We start from the raw sequence: 19,864 nt of genomic DNA on the forward strand, positions 1-19,864 counted from the left end.
TTATTTTTTGTCCCTTTTCCCGACACCGGCCATAATTTTGCACTCTCGGCTTGAATTTATTTATTCAACGCATGCAAACTTCCATATTATGCACACAGAAGAAAGGCGCGCGCTTTTGTCGCATAGGTTTATTGCGCGCGCCATGTTGGGGAATAAAAATATCGACCCAGGTCACAGGGCACGCCCCTCAAGAAGAGGTCTTTGGCGAGCGGACTGAGCGGAGTACGCGGTGCGCTATCGCGGCCCCTGATCTCTCTCGCGCCGGTGTGCACTCATTTCCATCTAATCGTACCCCGGCAGACCGGCCGAGACGCACACCGTAGTACACTCGCGCCCCCCGTCAATTTTTTTTTTATCATTTCTTATTCTTTTTATTATTATTCACCGGCGGGCGTTGGAAGGTTTGATTTCCTACCGGAACCCCGTCGAGCGGCCGCCGAAAAATCGTGTTCTAGCGGGAAATTGGAGAGGATCAAAGGGTTGTGAGGACATTTGGGTGAAATATGACGGCCGCACCGAAGATTAATTGCGGCGGTTCAGACTGCATGGAAAAAATGTAAGAAATCGATTCCCAAACGACTAAAGCTGAACTTAGTACAGGCCGTTGTTTGAAAATAAAATAAAACTTTAATTTCATCAAAGAAATTTGTCCCGACGCAAAATAATTAATTATTTGATTGAAGTTAGAGCATATCATAAGAACTTGCAAATTTTAATTTTTTTTTGACAGGCTTATTTTTCTTGCGATGCATTTTTCCTTTCTAGGAAAATTATTATAGAAAAGGCTTTTACTTATCTTTGTGTAACTTTGCATGCTCTTATTTTCATTATGTTGTGATTCGCACTTTATCCAATTAACCAACGACAAATTACGCAAACAATTCTAACTTTTATATTTTATCTAAACAAAAAAATTCGCAAATATAACCGCCGACTGTCCCTCAACATGAACAATCGGCAACAACATTCACAAGGTGCAAGTTCATTGCTTTGCGCGCGTGGTTTTATCAAAAGACAGACTTGGTAATTGCTCGCGCTTTGCATTTCTGACAGCACCGAAAGCGATAGTCTGCTACTCGCTTGAGGAAATTAATGTGAAAAGTACCGCCACTACCCTTTTATCTTTTTGAAAACCTATAGTACGTGACAATCGTCAAGTTTCCCGTTTCCCCTCAAAATTAGGGTCGATTGTTTTAATTCAAGACTTATGTATTATGACCTGATTAATATAAAATATGACTGATTGTTAAGATTTTTAAATTGAAGAAAATTAAAGAAAGAAAAATAAATGTGTTCAGTTGTAAATTGTAAATTTATTTAATACATTTAAAAATGGATTGGATCTACGCTGAAATAGCATATTTTTTTTTCATTTTTTTTTTTTAAATAAAATAAATTAAAACTTGTTTGATATATGGTTTGATTTTTTTCCTAGTTAATATAAGTATCACCTAATTTACAGAAATTCGTCAACTAAATCTTTTTTATGTTTTAAAAGTAAAAAGTTGAGTGTAATGTAATCATGATAAAAACAAAAATTTAAATTTAATTCGTCATCTGCGATATATCCAGTCACTTGTAATGCGGAAGATGCAATTAAAAATCATGTAAAAATAATAAATCTAATTTTAACAAACTAATAATCCAGGGGATTTTAAAATGTTTCTTTTGAAATTTAGAACATGTGGCAAATCGGTCTTAAAACTAAGACCAAAGTTGATTATTTGAAATTTTAAGGCTTTTTAGCTTAAATCTTGAATGTAATTATAACTCCGATTATACTCAACAATGGTAATGGAAATGATTTACCCCCCGGGTGGCAACAGGAAAAATTATTCCCTATCATCATCAGGGAGGTCAGCGAAGCGCCGAAATGATTCCCGGTGATCTGAAAGTAGTGCCAGCTGTAAAATTTCCAGTGCCTTTCCATCCCCATAATATGCTTCCGCCCGGCAACACTACCAAAGCGAGAGAGAGAGAAATTTTCTTCCCCATTCGGCGGTGGTGCGCAACGACGGATGCTAAATCAAATATTCAATTACAGTTGTTGGCAGTTTATTACGTTTCTCATTTGGGGAAACAAAAAGAGTGTGCGTGCGTCTGCCGGGATATGGCACGAAAAATATTACATAAAAGTTGTATACGCCTCCTTTTCCTATACCAGAGTGCAGCACCTGGCCCATGGGCATAGTCCTAATTACCTGTGCAGATGACACAAAGCGCGTGTTGGCCATCAATCTTGCTCTCTCTTTCTTTTCCTCTTAATCAAGCAGCCCTTTATTTTATTTTCTGCTGCGACCTCTGGATATGGGTGCGCTTTTTCCCATTTTATTAATGAGCGCCCGGCGCGCCTGCAGTCATAATATCTAATTTATTATGTTCTCTCCTCGCTGTTTTTTTAATTAAACCTGGGAAATTATGCTGCTGCATTTTTTTGTTTTAATTAATTCCTCAACTTTATAGGAACGTTTGAGAGTGGATTAGGTTACCTTAAACTGGCCGGCGCTATGGTGATAAAAGGCATTAGCTAGACAAGTCTTTTTTGATGTTATCTTGCATAATAGCGCTGAATGGGAATAAAAGGAGAGACGTTTTTCACAAACTATACGTTTTCATTTCCTCTCTGAAAATGTCTTTGTAAAGGTCCTGTGCATTTATGTTAATTAAATTAGATTTACTATAGATTTTACGTAATTTTCTTTTTTCTTGCAGGTAAAAGGGTGTTGTAAGTTAATTCTCTTCGTATGGGATTTAATTTAAGTAAAAAAACAATTGTACTCTTTGGAATTTTCTGAAAATATAACACAATAGATTTTTATTTTTGAAAAACTTTTACCATAAATACTTAACTCGCTGTCAAAATTTTCAACAATATTTATGAAGCAGCTTTACGATAATATGCCATTAATTAATTTTGATTTAGATGTCATGTTGAATTTATTTTGTTAATTATTACTATTTTATTTTCTTTTGCCTAATAGAAACAAACCCAATCAATACCAAAGAGTGTCTCAGAGCGTCGGAGTTAAATAATACATTTCTTATTGATCTTTATATTCATTTTTTCTTTAACAATTTTGGAGTGATAGAAATGATAGCGAAAAAGCCTTCAATGCATTGAGCACGAAAAGTTGGTCTCTTTAATTAAAAAAATTTTAATTTATCATCATATAACTTTTACGACTCATAAACTCAGACCATTTGGCTAATTATATGCATCGCTCACAAAGACCATTTTTTATCTCTCCCCGGCGGCGGCCGCGTCACGATAAAGAACAGAAAATGTGTATCATCCTGTGGGAATATCACCTGCACAAATTACATTTATTTTTGCTCCCCAGCCGACGCGTCCGCATCAGAGAAAAGGTGACCGCACCCTTCATTGTGTGCGCCACGTTTCCAACCCCTTAATGCACCACGTGCCGCCGCGCCTAATTATGCTCTGTTTGATCTTTTAATCCGGACGTAAATCACCGATTGGAACCGAAGGGTTAGCAAGGCGTGTGTGCAATTTATTTTTATTGCCTCGCGCCAACAGAAATTACTTTTCTCCTTCTCGCGGACAAGTGGAAGAAGTGAATAAATATGAATGATTCACACGCTGAGCTTTTTTCATTCGCTGCACAATGAGAATCTTTTTACTCGCATATATGAAAATATTGTGTGTGTATAATGATATTCAGCGCTGCCACGCCTAGCAAAATCAACAACACAAAGCGGAGGTGTGCAAGTCACGCCGCGCGCGCCAGATTGTTATTTACCGACGTGTTAATCTGCATAACCCTTGTTTGTCCATCCTAATTGATTTGATCGTCAAAAGGGGACAAAAGGATTCAATTTACTATTTTATTTACTGCCAATCAAGTTTAATTTTCACAATGACATTTTTTTAATAAAAATTCACTTTGCTGAGAAATGCTGGAAAAGTTTGTAATAATGACGAACATCAAAATAAGGGGCCTGCACGCGCACAGTTATTTATGTGTACGAGTTTATCAGAAATTCGCCCCAAATTTTCAGTGTTAAAAGTTACTTCCCCTTAATGGGCCAGGGAAAAAGAAAATTTGCTTGTCTGCTCACTCTTTCTTCTAAATCTCTTAAAAGTTAATCAAAAATTCCTGATTTTTATAAAATGAATTTAAAAAGCTCATACTGTGGCTATTGGGAAAAAAATTCAATATTGATAAATTTAGAAATTACTCTTAAATACTTTAAATTTTGTAGGGAATTGTGTGTGTATGTTTTTTTTAATATAATCACAAATATAATAAATTCTTAATGTTTATTTAATAAGATTTTTTAAATCGTTTTTTTTTTAATGCGGATGAAAGTCTGGAGCATGAAAAACGAGTTGCGACTTGATATATTTCTCAATCAATAAACACGCTCTCCACATATAATGCATGGGTTTGTGTATCCAGGCGCTTTGAATAGGTAGGTATATCGAACACAATCGCCGCAAACAAGTCGCAAAGTGCGCGCGTAATCACAATAATAATCGAGTGCCGACGGCGGGCAATGAACATGAAATATGGGCTGCGAAAACTGACCGTGGAAGTAGCTTTTGGTGCGGAGGTAGCTGACAGCGAGCCGCAGGATCGACAGCCGGTCCAGCTTGCTCAGGATGTTCTGCTCGAAGGGCAGCAAACTGGCCAGGGTGTCCAGCTCGGCGTTCAGTCGCTCCCGGTGCCGCTTGCTCGGGTTGCTCTTTGCCACTCCATCCTTCGGCGGCGGCTTTATACTGAAATCAAAATGTCATAAATGAGAATTCTAGTATAAATTAGGCAAAAATTAACAAAAACGGACACTGTCATTACAAATAAATTGATTTTTTCCCTCCAGAAACTGATCAGAATTTTTTCATTGATATTCAACTTTTAACATAATTAAAAAAATATATATTTTTTGCCCAAACATACGAACAATCATTGAATTTTTATTTCTTGATGGATTTCCATGGTGCAAGTTTTTCTTAAGATCTTTATTTTTGGTGTTTTGTTATTTTCGCAAACACTTAAAATTTTACTCAGTATTGTTGCTGTTCGAGAAATGTAAATAAATCTTAATAGCAACTTCTAGCAATTTATTTTTTAGAAAAAAATGAGAAAATTTACAACATTATTAAGAAAAATTCAAGCTCTCTGGCAAAGATTAACTTTTTACCAATTTAAAATTTTTTATCGAGTACTGAACAACGTCTTCACCTCAAAGTGCTCGTCTCAATTAAATGAGCCCAGCTTTATATTTCCAGCCGCATATTATAAAGAAATTTGGCCTCTAACGAGCCACATCACAATAATAGCCCCGACCCAGCTCGCTTCTGCCGCCACTGATGTCCCCCAATCGCCGCTGGCTCCGAAAAGCCGAGCTCGAAAACCGAATCCCCGGCGACCGGCTAATTTTTTCAAGCGGCAAAAAGTGCGACTGACTGAGAGCGAGGGCCGCTTCCAATTTCGTAGAAAGGGAATCTGCAAAAGCAGGATTAATTTTTGAACTCTTTGATTCATTCATTATTTTAATCATTTCAAATTTTGGCGAAATAAATTCTGCAAAAACACTAAAAACAGTAAAAAAAATTCTTTTTGATAATAAATTATTAATATTGGTATACGGAAATGCATTTTAATTTTATTAATAACTGATTAATTCATTTCCGAGTTTTTAGTATTTTGATAAATGTTCCAAGGCGGGTAAAATTTCGATGCGCGGCCTCGACCAAGTGAAATGAGCGAGCAGCGCACACATTTATATGTCGGCTATAAAATAATACCATCTGCCTAGAAACTTCCGCTGTTGATAAAGCAGTTTCGAATGAGTTAAATTATAGCGAACGAAGAGGAGAGGGAAAAGCAACCAACGCGCCGTCAGGTATATAAAAAATTGTGTAATGCAACAACAAAACAGAACCCTTCTCCACTATAACTAAGTAAGCGAGTCTTGCTGAATATGAATAAAAAAAATGAATTGTTTGAGAGATTATTACGGGTAATGACCCTACTTATGCTTTTTGCTAGTCCAACTTTGTGCTAATGCAAATCGACAACGCAGGTGAAATCAAAATTATATCCCCCTTCCGAAAATTAATCAATTTTGATACAGAGTATAATAAAGGAAACAATCAGGCAATTTAAGCCGGGGAGAGATTATTTATTGCTCCTTCTACGGGAGAAAAATGTCTTCGGAGGTAATGGTCTTTTAATAATAATAAAAGGTACGAGTGAAATTGAATTATTGCCACTGATAAAGTGGCCACGCGGAGAATAATAACGCAGTTAATTTCCATTCAGAGCGCATTTGCCTCCGAGAAAATGAGTGATGTCTTTCAATCTACGTGGAGAACTTCTCAGGAAATATTAGAATTTTGAAATTACATCAGATTATCTTCCAAATACTAGCACCGTAAAAGCTTTCATGATCTCAAGAATAAAATTTGCGCCTGGCCAAATTATGCATTTTGCACCGGCACTAGGATCTAGAATACTTCTCAATTTACCTCAAATTTGATCATAATTTTCTCTGTATTTAAAAAAAAGGGGTTAATTCGTAACAAAAAATCATAAATATTTTGCTCAATTTTGATAATTTTTTGGCCAATTTTCAATTGGAATAAATGAATTGGTGTTTTTTTTTTCATTTCAGAAGTAATTTGATCCAATTAAAACTTTAATTAATTTTTCTGCAATATCTGAAATTAAAATTTTATCACTGAAAACAGCTACTAATTTATGATGTTAAGTTCTTTTTCTCGTCCAATACCAAATATGAAAATCAGTTTTATTAATTATCTTCAATATTCAATACCATTCAACTTGAAACAAAATACTTGAGTTCAGAGTATAAAAAATGACGTTTTTTAGTGTAATAAGTCAACTCTTTTTTTTGTGAAATAAAAATTCACTATTTGGGGTCATCTAAAGTGATCCGAAGGAAAAAAACAAATACCTGCTGGAAGAAAGCGCTGATAGAGAAAATAATTTTATACTGTTTGGGAAAACGGATCGAGAGAGATGCTCAGGTGAGATTAATCTAATTAAAAAATACTCAAACTAACGAAGCTGTAGGTAAATGACTGCGCTAAAATACCAATTCCCGGCTCACTGAGTGCGGCGATCGCGTCCGCGCGTATAATGATAATCTGGCCGGCGCAATCATAAATATAGAAACGCCCCCTTCAATGAGCGCACACCGGCGGCCGTCTCAAGGTTCTTTTATAACCGAGAGCGCGCGCGTATCAAAAAGCACTCGACGCGAGTCTTAAAAAAGGCCACAGGCGAAATCAACGGGGAGAGAAGAACAGAGAGAGATGACCGGCCGATATACGCACGGAGTTAAATTAACAAACACACTCAAAATCATTATTGTGTGCGCTGTTATATATTGTTACTAATATTATATACGAGTGTGTGTGTGCCGAGCAAGGCTCTGTTATTAACAATTAATTGAATTAATTAAACCAACTAATCATGGATACAAATCTTAATGACTTGCGCGAGTTAATTTATTTTCCAAACATAAATATTTTATATACATTATAATATACGTTGGGCGCGCGGGCACTGCCTTTTTATGTCTTGTAATCAAAGAGAAGCTACCATAAACGGCCTGGCGCGAGACATCTCCCAGTATTTACTCAGGTAAATTAGCTTTTTTCAAATAATAATAATATTAATAATAATAAAAACAACAATAATAATGCATAATTAATAATATTATAGTTTACTGTTCTTAGTAAACAGAAAAATTTTTAGTTAAAACTTTTGAATTATTTAAAATATTTAAAATATCTACGCTCCTCCTGACAAATGTATAAAATGATAAAAGTGAGAGCAGGACGAGGCTAATTATCATTTCAGCGGAATGAACTGTGATTTCGCGCAAACTCTTGTAAACAACGCGGTGCCAATTTTCTCTCTGCGAAATAATTAGGCGTCGTAAAGCGCCCACTTTGTCTGCAGGTCGTAAATTTCGAATTTTCCGCACCGCCGAAGTGCAATATTCTGGTGGGGCGCGCGAAACCCGCTAATGAGGAGCGGGAAAAGAAAATTCGCCTTACGTGTGTGTGTTTTCAGACAAAGTCATCACGTCCCGTCACGCGGCGGCCGGCGGTTTTCGGTTGCATGTGGCACGCATAATGTCTAGGTCAGGGTACTAATTGCAATTACGTCACGTGTTCAGTTGCATGCGCACACCTTTGAGGATGACCCACGCAAGGTCTGGGCCCATTTATCCGCTGTCTCATGCGAGAGTGTTATTTATTATCAGCATTGTTAATATTATCGGAACGCGAATTGAGAGTCGAACGCCGCGTGCGTGCTTCTTCTGCTCTTTGAGAAGAATAAGGTGTGTGTGTGTGTGTGTTGTTGGTCCCTTTACTCACTCACTCAGCTGGGCTGCAGACATGCTATTTTATACGTCACTTCTTAGCTCGGCGTGTCATGCAAGTCGCCTGCCTGCCCAGCTTAGCCGTGGAGCAGCAACCTGTGATGGGTAAATAAATGAAAAATAATGCACACGCGTGCGTCCTTCGTTCATTCATTCATTCCGCCGTCGAGCCGGTTGCCTGCCTGACCGGCGTAATTATTGATGGAGCCAGAGATGGCAAATCATGACATGAATTACAATAACTATATCAGTAAATATTATATTTTCATAGAAAAAAATATTGAGCAAATAATAAAATAATTGCTTTATTTTTTTTTTACATTTTTTTATTTAATTTGGGATCAACTATATTTTAAATTTTTGTTTAAAGTTCATTGCTTGTTTTAAATTTTAAATTATAATTATTTTAATCAAATTCTGTATCACAATATTATCGAGTATTATGATCATCAATTATCATTTATTTTTTTTCTTAATAAACATTTTTCTGATTCACTTCTTAGCTGTTTTATTCTTAATCAATGGAATTTGTAAAGTAAACAGTATCAATTGTGATTAATATGAAATGAACATATCCTGATAAACAGCTTTTACATAATTTCAGGGAAATGACTACTTATTTAAAGAAAATTTACGAGAAAATATTTCATATTATCAAGGCAAATCTTTTTAAATAATTTTAATCAAAGAGGAACAATGAACAAGGCTCACTGACTCACGTTTGCACTTAAATTTAACCCAAAGTAGTACCAAACATAATTTATCACGCTTTTCTCCCTGAACTGTCACAAATTTCAAGAATTAATTTGTTCGCTCCGTATTAAACAACGCTATTACTCTAATTGCATATTTTTATTTCACGAAAGTATTAATTATTAAAGTCGCGGCCACGCCCTTTCTGCTACAGCAGCGCGTAAAGTAAAAAAAAGCACGGTTCGGCATCACTGCCAGTAAAAAGCGGTAATTTCGGCTGCTTTTGTTACACAGCTGCATTCCGAAAACTAGAACAAACACAAAAAACAAAAGAGAAAGAGCGAGGGTGATGCGGTTAAGCGATTAGATTGATCAGACTGATATTGTCCTTTGCCGTTTTCCTGGCACCGGAATATAATTAATGCGCGCAGGGATAACTTTTTTCGGATAAAAGGAAGTGGCTTGTCCAATAAAAGTGGCAAAGAGTTCCGCAATTTTCAACACTTTTCCGTTTAATCATTCTTTATGTATAAATCAAGCTTTAAAAGTTTCGCTAATTTTTCTCATTTCCAATTCGTTTTATTTTTATTCCGTCTCATCGGTTGTAAAATTAATTTGTTAGAGTGCTGCCAGTAAAAAATGCAAATGCGTCGCCGATTATTTACGTCATCGTTCGATAATTTATTCCCGGTTCTTTTTCGAATCAAGAAGTAGTGGAGATTTCTCGTTTTCATATTTATTTTTTATAATCATATTTTAGTGCTCGCAATTAAAATAGTTTCAGAGACATCGGTTGCCGTTTTTTCCTCTTTTTCGAATACATATCAAGTTGGTAAATCTTTGGGCCGCGCGGCCACATCTTGTGCTCACATATATTTATATTTACGTCTTCCCAGGCAAGGAGCAATAAAGTGCTCTGGGCTAATTATCGTTGTAAAATATTATGGCATAATAGAGGTAGCACAAAAATATATAAACATACGCGTTCGTTTACTTGCCAACACTATAACACACAGGGGGCCATAAAAATCGCCGGTAGCCATTTTTACATTTATTGTTATCAAAAAACTTCTCCTGCTCAGGTTTATTGTTTTAATGCCATTAGAGTCGATGTAAAAGAGCAGGGAATAGAAGAGAAGCGAGTAATAAAAGCGCAGGGTAAAAGAAAGCATTATAGGTTGCTGCCGTTTATGAATAAATTATAGGTTTTAAAATGAAATTAATAAAAAGGGCAATAGAGAGGTGCCGACGGACAACTGGCTGCTGCGCTGGCGGACATTCATTATTATCATCAAAAGGCGGTTCTCGGTATAATTTTGTATACAGGACAATTTACACACGTTTTCCACTTAAAGAGAGACAAGCAGGAAAAGTAGTGAGCCAAGCGTATAACCGTGCAGAATTTTTAATAGTGTAGAAAACTTAATCAGGAATTTTTGTGAAATTACAAGCAAATAATTCATTAGAGCCCAGTGAATGCTTCTTAAGAGTAGAAAAAATAATACACAAAAATTATGATGGTAAAAATAAAGTTTAAAGAATAATTAATATTGGTGGGTCCAAATAATTACCAAAATTGTAATGAAAGAAAGAAAATCGCTGGAAAGGACACATTGATTTGATGGACAAATATAGGAACCACCAAAATAGTGAAGATTTTAACAACATCAGAGTTCAGAGATCAAAACGACCCCATCCACTTCAGTGAGACACGTTTGCCTTAATTTTTTTGTTCTTGACACGTAAAATCACAGGAGTTTGAAAAAATGAAGAAATAAGAAACATTTTATGAATTTTTCTCCACATGCTTCGTGGAAATTATAAATTAAATGTATTTAAGATTTGAGTGTATTTTAATTGGCTCACATCTTTATCCAAATAAATTATAATCCGTGCCTTTGTAATTATTTGTTTGGGTTGATAAAAGAGGTGATCACCTGATTAAAAATTTTATTGAAAATGAATCAAATCACTCTTTTTCTTACGGATATTCTTTATGGATTTCTGTTCTGTAAAATTCACAGAATGTTAAAAGCTTTTTATTATATTTTTTTTAAACAAAACTTGTTTGGTCTTTGTTTAATGATAATAGCATCTAAGACTAGATTGATAATATTTTTTCGTCAATCAGAGGATCGGGGCCTTACTTCGGTAGCAGGTTTCTCTTTAAATATGGAAGCTCAGGTGAAATACTGGTCTCTATAAAGTTTTAACGTGGAAACAACTTTTAAAAACGGTGCGCCCGTCAGAAGTGACGAACATCTGTGCGTAAATGTGCTCTGTGAACCGGAGAATATCGCGCGCTTTTCGCATAAAATTTTAGTGTGCCCAGACGAGGGAGGACGAAAACTAGGCCTGATATTTATCTCGGGCGAAAATCTCCTCCTCGGCAAAAGTTGTTTAGTGTCCGTATTTACGCCTGGCCTATCAGCAGCGACGTAAAATGGCCCGGACACATTTGCAGGTTATTCGATTAGCAATACCGGTAGCCACTCGATACCCTGTCGATATTTCACGGGCGAAACCACAGAGATGAAATGAACGGCGAAACTCGATCCGTCGCTCACAGAGTAAGGAATTTGTCAAAAACTTATATGCCCGACACTCGCCCGGCCACTCTCTTATCTGCGGAGGTAATCGACGCAAATTATGCAAATTATCGCGCAGCCAAAACTTGCCCAGGTTCTTTTTTCCGAAATTTTTTGCTGCGGGACGGACGGCAGGGGCGCAGAATTCCGCGCGCTGCTCTTATGTGTCGGATTATCAAGTTTCAGTCAGTTGGGCGCACTTGGAAATTTGCACATTTGCCCCGAAAGTGTACGCGAGATGCGGCGGCAACCTGACACTGTTGAGAATTGTGTGAAAAAAGTCGCAGCGGGTCACGTCTCAAAAACAAACCAGCTCAACTGAGCCGTTTCATGAAATTAACGCTAATTTTTAATACTTAATTAACACCGATTAATACTTAATAATTTAATATTTTGTATTAATAAATGTTTCATTAAAGGACTGTAAATTAATCCATCTCTATATGAATGAATGAATGGATAAAAAAATCAAAAATTTATTTTGAGCTTCAAAATTACAAATTTGATTAACCTTGAATTTTAAAGATCAATTATTCATAATATGGCATGTTCAATGTTTTATTTTGATCAAAATTGTTAGCTGGAGCTAATTAAAATGTATGCTGATTTATTAACCTAACCTGAAAATATGCCTTAATTTTTCCCATTGCTTTCAAACCATTATTAAAAAAAACCCACACTTACAATCGGTTTAATTTTAAGACTAACAACACTTCAGGAAGGTATTTTATCGGTTAAATTTTTTCCTCAAATACTGCACGAAAAGTGTATTTTGACACAGTTTCTTATTATTTGCCATCATAGAAAATTGTAACTTGATTTAAAAAATGTTGAATTATCTTGCTTAATGAACTTCAATTAATTTTTTCTAGTGAAATTGCTCGTCAACAAGCGTGGTAATTTGCACTGTGAGCTAAAAAAATAGTTATAATAAGGTCGGATAGCATCATGCTGTGTAATGAAATAATTTCAGGTCCTGCATTTAAAAAAAAGTATTATTCCCCGTCATGAAAACATGAGAAAAAGCGACAACACTACTTTTATCAGTACATCATTTGCGCGAAAAACTGTTCCTTGCTAGAGAATTAATGAGATTTCTCAAGAACTTTAACTAGGTCTTGCTTTTTATACGTATTTTTAATAGAGGAAAAAAATGAGTGAGAGGAGAGAACGGCGAGTAATGCGATCACTTAACGCGAAAACGGAAGTGCACAAAGTGATTTTTTGCCGCATCACATGGCACATTTGAAACGAAACGCGGATAAAAAATAAATAAAACAAACTGACTGGCTGACGGACGGACGAAGAGAACGAAGACCGCCGACGCGAAAACAATGCTCCGCGGCCGCTGCATATCCGGTGGTGCAATAATAATCACACACAGACACAAGCATTGCGACACCGACACATTATGCAACGACACGATAATGAGCCTCTTGTTTGACTTTATTGCCATACCTGCGGATGAGCGCGGATGAGAGAGAGAAAGAGATGAATAATATAATTATATTCATCTTTGAGGAGAAATTGACAGAGATGAGGAAAAATGAGGATGCCTAACCATAAAGGAATTTATGAGCAAGAATGTATAATTGAAACTTGAATTATGAAATTAAATAAATAATTTTTTTTATACATTTAATTTCGTTCTAGAAAAAAAAGATATCAAAGCAAGATTCAAGCGAAATTTAATTTGCATTGGGTCAACTTGATTGTACAGAAAATACAATTTTTTTTAGATAATGTAAGTAAAATATAAAACATCTCCTTGTATTTTAATCATTCAACTCCATTAAAGAAATGTAAATTACAACATTAAAATTGCAATAATATATAATAAATTATTGAATAAATTTTTTAATAAATTTTTTATGAAGTTTTAATCTTTATTAAATATAAAATGGGATGTTCTGTTAAATATTTTGTCTTTTTAATATTATTCAAATTTAAATATTGAGATTTGCTTTGGTACGAAATTAAGTTTATTGAAATTATTGACTCAACCTTTCAAAATTATCAGATACTAGTATTAATTAATTATAGTTATATTAATTGATTCTAAAATTTAGAAACTACGGTATTTATTTGTGATTGTTGCTATCATTAAGAACTGTCAAATGAAAATGACAAGAAAATAAAATTCTGTGATATTATAACGTATGCACGTCTTTCCTCAAGAATTATCGTGTGGAGGAGGCAAAATTTGTTTGAAAATATTTTATGCTAATTCAAAACATTCTAGAAGATTCTGTAAATTTTATGGTAATCTGACATTTACAACATCAGACATGGTAAAAATATTATTATTTCCCACAATCTTGGAAATTTTAATTTTAATCAATATTATCTATATTTCTTCAAAATTGGGAAGGCTTTAACAAATTTAGGAATAAATCTATTTCATTTATAATATTCTACTTGCTAAATTTTGCTCGCATTAATGTTAAAAAGCAATAGAGCACACGAGATTTTGTTTGACAGAGAATTTTTCAAGAAAATTATGGCACCATTTTAATAATATTTTTAGATTTTAAAATTATATAAACTTTTACAACACAAAAAATTCAATTCCTTATTATTGTCATTTCATTTTTCATTGGTAATTATCAAAAATTTCAAATCATCAACTCTAAAAAGAAAAAAACAATCTCATCCGTTTGCACAAACCAGGAAACGACTGCCTCTCATTTAAGTATGTATTTTCTTAACCTCGCCACTGTAATTCCGACGAACGCGTCTCTCATACATGAAAGTCAAATCAGATTGCACCTTGCTATTTCGCGTCCTTGAGATAAACAGCATTTCACACACTTTTATACACATACAATCATGCAAATGGTGCTCAACTCCGCACACTGCAATAACCAGTTCATATACACGAAAAAGAATGAGAGAGAGAGTAACAGGACTTGATAATTTGCAAAGAGTGCTCATTACCCACCTCAACATCGGTCATATCTGCTGCAAATCGAAACAATCAGTGCGAAAGTGAATTCGATTTTAATAACGTACCGCCCGTAATAATAACGCAACCGGCGAATGCTAATGGATGCTGGAATAATTTATTTATGCATCTCCGCTCATTTAAGTATACACGCCGCGCAGCAGGCACTTAATGAAGGACCTGCTTAAAGTTGTAATTTCGCCTCGGCCCCGGCCAAATGATAGTAATAGCGAAATAAAAGCCCAGAGCCGCGGGCCGCGGATCGTTATTCTCCCGACGCCTGGGCAATTACGCGCCTTTCAGCCAGAGATGCATCCAGACTAAATGATAATTTCGCAACTGCACTCGATTCTCTCTCATCCGTAATTGCACTTATTCGATACACTTTTTTCTGCCGATCTTCGCCGATTATTTGATGACGGGGTCGGAGTTGCTCGAGGAAACCACAAGTAGCGAGATTACATGCAAATCGTGAATTTATTACCAACTGCTACCGGGCGCGCCTCGTTCTCTGGCTATATTTTGCATTCGGATCGATTCGACGACGCCTTCTGCGGTCGGCCCGGCAGCCGTGTTCGTTCAAAGAGCAATCTGTGTAGCAGATCGAATTCGCTGCTACCGTATCTGCGGTGGTCGGCAATATTTTTCACTTTAAAAGATAATAATAAATTTTAGAAAACAAATATATTATACTTTTTTAGCAGACGTGCGGGTCGCCGACAGGTTGGAAAAAATGTTATCAGTTTTGGCCTTGGAGGTGAACTTTGTAAAAAGTTCATAAAAGGAACGTTTATCAAACGCGCGTTGGAGGCCAATGTTAAGCTGAATATGTTTTTTTTTTTAAACGTGAGCAACTGAGGTTGATAGCACCATTATTTCAACTTCCTGAGTTTATTTTGGAAATGTTTGGCATTGAATTTCCACGTTATTTTCAATGCTGGACACATGAATTTTTCAATTTATCAAAGAAAATTGAAGGAAATAAAATGAACTTTACAAATAAATTTACTAAATATCTTTTTTTTTTGTAAAGTAGTTTGGAGCTTCAAATTTTAATAATAATGTATTTTCTTTTGAAGGAAATTTTTGTCTAGAGAGAGGGATGAAAGAGTCCAACCCAATAGCCTATTATAAGCTAAGGAGGTTATAAAAAATTAATATTTTTTACAATTTGACAATATTAATTTTTTATACATGTCTGATGTTAGTGCATGCACTGCATTTTTTGCACTCTGAAAGCCTTGAATTTTAAAACAAACATTGTCATAATTCACTATTTTTCAACATTATAAATTTGTAGCAAAATAAAATTTAATTCAAAAGGAAGAGTGAGAATTTAAAAATCTTAAAAATTAGATTTATTTAATTATATAAAATGTCTGCTATTACAAGAACATAGATATTAGAAAATTATTCTATTTTAGCCTTTTAATTAATACACTTATTTTACCCAAAGTTTTGATACAAACAAACAATTGATTAGCAATTAGAATTTTTACTGTTTTTCTTTTTCAATTTCATTCAAGAGCATGATTATTAGCGTCAAATATCAAATTTGCTTTTTTAATGAATGACAAAATTTAATAGCAGGTTGAAATGTACTTTTTGTCATCCATTCCTATTTTCTCTTTTGACAATATATTCACTGAGCCCCTGACGAAATGCAGCCGTATGCAACCAGCCCGGTCGGTTCTCCCAACTGGTTGCATAGATACTCTCTCGCGGAAGGGGGTTAATCCGCACTGCAGAGAAAAAAGAAGCACTCGGTGGTCAGGCAAAAACAACAGACGCGTTCGTTGTTGCAAGGATTCGTTTATATGCATTATTTCTATACACAGTCGGACCGCTCTCAAAATAATACACACCGCGTGTATTCCACTCTCTGATAATGAGCTTTGAAGAAAAGAAATTGGCGTTGCATGCGGAACGAGCTGTTCACTCTTTTTTTATTACGAATGACGCTGCGCTGCGTTCACATGTCTGTCGTTTTCGCACAAGCCGGAAAAATCAATCGAAGAAAAGAAACATGAAAACAACCGTGTACAATTTATTTTACTCTGGCCTCTCACTATTATAAATTAATATAATTTAATATTTAATTGAAAAATTTATAATAATTAATGAAGAACTATTAAAATGGGAAAAATAAAAAATGTCTCAATGGATTCGGAGGAAAATGAAGAAAATATTTTAGAAAATCGATTAAATAATTTAAGTTACATTCGATGGCACTCAGGCAAGAGATAGGAATGAGCGACAAAAAAGTGCATTTTCCCACAAATTTTTTTAATAATTAAATAAGATACTTAAAGCAGTTTTTCGTTTTAAACATAAAAGTAGTGCAATTTGCAAGAAAAAATAGGAAACCTCTTAAATTTAAAATTTCCTTATTAATTATTCACACTTTATGTTTAAAATTAATTTCAAAAATTGACAAAAATTCATATTTCAAGTTGCAAAAAAAAATTGCCTCTTATGGAATTTTAAACGCATTTAAAATTTTGACGAAATTTCAACTTCTTCAAAAAAGCCTTGCTAGTGCCCAAATACCCTCATCAAAACCACCCCGGTGAGCATTAATTATGGTCACACTTCTTTTAAGGTTTCGGCGAGAAATTTAAGCGCGTATTATTAAGGGCGTCACTATATTAAGTGCGAACGAATCCTACCTTTTGCCGTTCCGCCGTCGTCTCTTGGTGGCGTACACGGTGCCCAGTTGACTGGAGGTGGCGCAGGGGGTGGCCTGGTGGGGCCGCATCGGGGGCGGTGGCGCGCCATAGTCGTGGTACAGGGCCCCCGTGGGCTCCTTCAGGGGCCCTACTACTGCTCCGCAGTTGGTCACCGCCAGTGTTAGTCCCTCGATCGCCACTGACTGAGCAGCCGGCGCGACTCGAACCCAGGAGGCGGCAGGTCGGGGGCGTGGCTCCACGGAGGCGGTGCAGCCGCCGCCAATCGGCGCCCGGAGGCGGCCCGACCGCGGCGGTGCCGCCGGCTTGGCACCGCCGATCGATTAGCATATTGGGGAACAGCATCTTGTTCGGTGCAGAAAAAGTGAGTGAGGAGTATTTGCGGTTTTGCCCACAAAAGCGACTCAATGGAAGCCGCTTAAGCATATTTTTCACTGCGGTTTTCATTTTTCCTTTTTATATTCATGAGTAACCTGAGGTATAAAATTGATCGCGCTAACTACAATTAGAGTAATAACTTTGATATGCTTTCTTCTAATTTTATATTCATTTGCCAATAGAAATATTAATTAATGCATATTTTTGCCTTCCACTTCTGTATAGAGAACTGAAACGTTTTGGATGCATTTTTTTACAAGCAATCCATCTTCAGACCACTGAACGCTTCCAATAAATTTGCATTATTTCTCTTGACTGGGTTAATTTAATAATTAAAAACAATATTCATGGTGATTTTAATTTTAAGTCGGCTTTTCCTCAATGGGTTTTGTGAGTCACTTATTGTTCAAGAAAAAAATATTTTCTGCTCTAAATGTTTCGCATGCGGGCTGGAACCATAATTCATGAGCTTTCTTAGCGGTGGTTGAAAGAAAAGACATGATCGTGAAATTCTACCACTAAAAAATAATAATATAAACATTAATAAATTGTTTTTATTTTAGACAATATGTACAAAATCGACAAACATTAATAAAAAATGTTCATATTTTTCTTTTTAGTTATTTATAAAATAATTTATAGATTATACTAAATTACAGATTATTTTGTTGTATATCATTTGAATTTGATTATTGTGCAAAGTAATTTTGATAAGGTAAAACAAAAAATAAATTTCTTCATCAGTCTATCTTCAAAATAATTTCCAAATTGATCAATTTTATTAATAAAGCTCGCTTTATTTTCCAGTGGCCTAACTCACTATAACTTTATTATTAGAAGTAAATTTTATATAAATTATTTGATTGAAAAGTTTTCATTCGTTCATTTCCCATGCAAGGATGTGAAAACTGGAGATTGAACGTAGAACTATGTGCACCATAAACCATAAACAAAGTATTATTGAACCTGTATACTGTGGGTAGCTGTTTTATGGATCTATTGTTCACGGATTTTTTTATCAAAGAATATCATGTTGACGCACAAATATTATAAGAATCTAAAGTGTTAATCATCAGATAATGTAATTTACTGTAGTGAAAATTTTTAAAAGAGTGAAAGTAATGAGTATGTTTAATCCATGGTTGAGTACATTAAGATCATTTTCAATCAAAAAAGGTAAAATAATCTAAATAAATTGCAGACTGGATTAACTTTCGTGTTTTGTGGTAAGGTTGTTGATAGTTGTTGTCAATGCGCAGCTCCTTTACATTCAAAAAGTTGACACAAGATTCCGATCGATTCAAATCTCTAAAGAATATTATAATAACAACGTTATTAAACATTTTGAAGTAGAAGTTCACGATTGAGGGTTGATTCATGGTGATTTGAATTTAAAATTCGGCTTTTCCTCGATGGATTTTTTTGTGAGTTTTTATTGTTTAAGAAAAAAAAATATCCTTCACTCACAAAAAACCCATTGAGGAAAAGCAGAATTTTAAATTCAAATCACTACGTCATTAAACATATTTTCATTAATAAGAATCCAATAAAATCATTGATTTTTTTTCAATTTCATTTAATCCTAATACAAAATTTATAAACATCACACTTTATGTTCAACGTTGGCAATGCACGCAAGATCAAGCAAAATAAATGTTTTAATAATACATGCACAATTTTATTGTTTCATTTCGCAGTCGGTCTCCTCATTTATTAGTTTTCTGCCAAATTTTTAAATAAAATTACCGCTGCTGTTTGTTCTCATTTTGTCCCCTCACTTAGCTTGTGTTTACGTTTTGGGTTTTGAATACAAAAGAAGGATGTGGTTCAAATTTGTCGAGTTTTTCGGACAGGAAGTGTAATTTTCTGTCGCCACTCTCGCAACAAAGACTCACAAATTCAACTCCGCCAAACAAATTGCGGATACGATGAGCGCACCTCTGTAAATTTCACTTCCACATTATGCATAGTGGGGTGTTGGTAAAACCAAAAACTTTAATGGCGGTGATAGATAGCACTGCCCATGTGAGGTTTATCCATTCAAAAGCAATTCGAGCGAATCGTGACAACACCCAAGAGATGAGTTCACTTGGCATTGGGAAGAGTATAAAAAATGAGCCACATGAGTATATGGATGAAGCAAATTTTACCTTATAAATTTTTAGAGACGGGAAAGAATTTTGTGTTATTTC

At 35.2% G+C, this 19,864-nt stretch overlaps 1 protein-coding gene across 1 annotated transcript in view; it reads right to left on the reverse strand.

Annotated features, from left to right (window-relative positions):
- The window catches only part of LOC132196105 (aryl hydrocarbon receptor), a 41,153-nt gene extending 23,696 nt beyond the window's left edge, over positions 1 to 17,457 (reverse strand). The window contains exons 1-2 of the mRNA XM_059618529.1: positions 17,277 to 17,457; positions 4,551 to 4,741 (exon numbers count right to left, since the gene is read on the reverse strand). Of these exons, the coding sequence (XP_059474512.1) occupies positions 4,551 to 4,741; positions 17,277 to 17,365 (280 nt within the window). The 5' untranslated portion in view covers positions 17,366 to 17,457. The remainder of the gene's footprint in view (positions 1 to 4,550; positions 4,742 to 17,276) is intronic.
- Between the last annotated feature and the right edge of the window lie 2,407 nt (positions 17,458 to 19,864).

This window comes from Neocloeon triangulifer, unplaced genomic scaffold (assembly GCF_031216515.1).
Source record: "Neocloeon triangulifer isolate White Clay Creek 2 clone unplaced genomic scaffold, ASM3121651v1 ptg000001l, whole genome shotgun sequence".
NCBI classification, from domain to species: Eukaryota; Metazoa; Arthropoda; class Insecta; order Ephemeroptera; family Baetidae; genus Neocloeon; species Neocloeon triangulifer.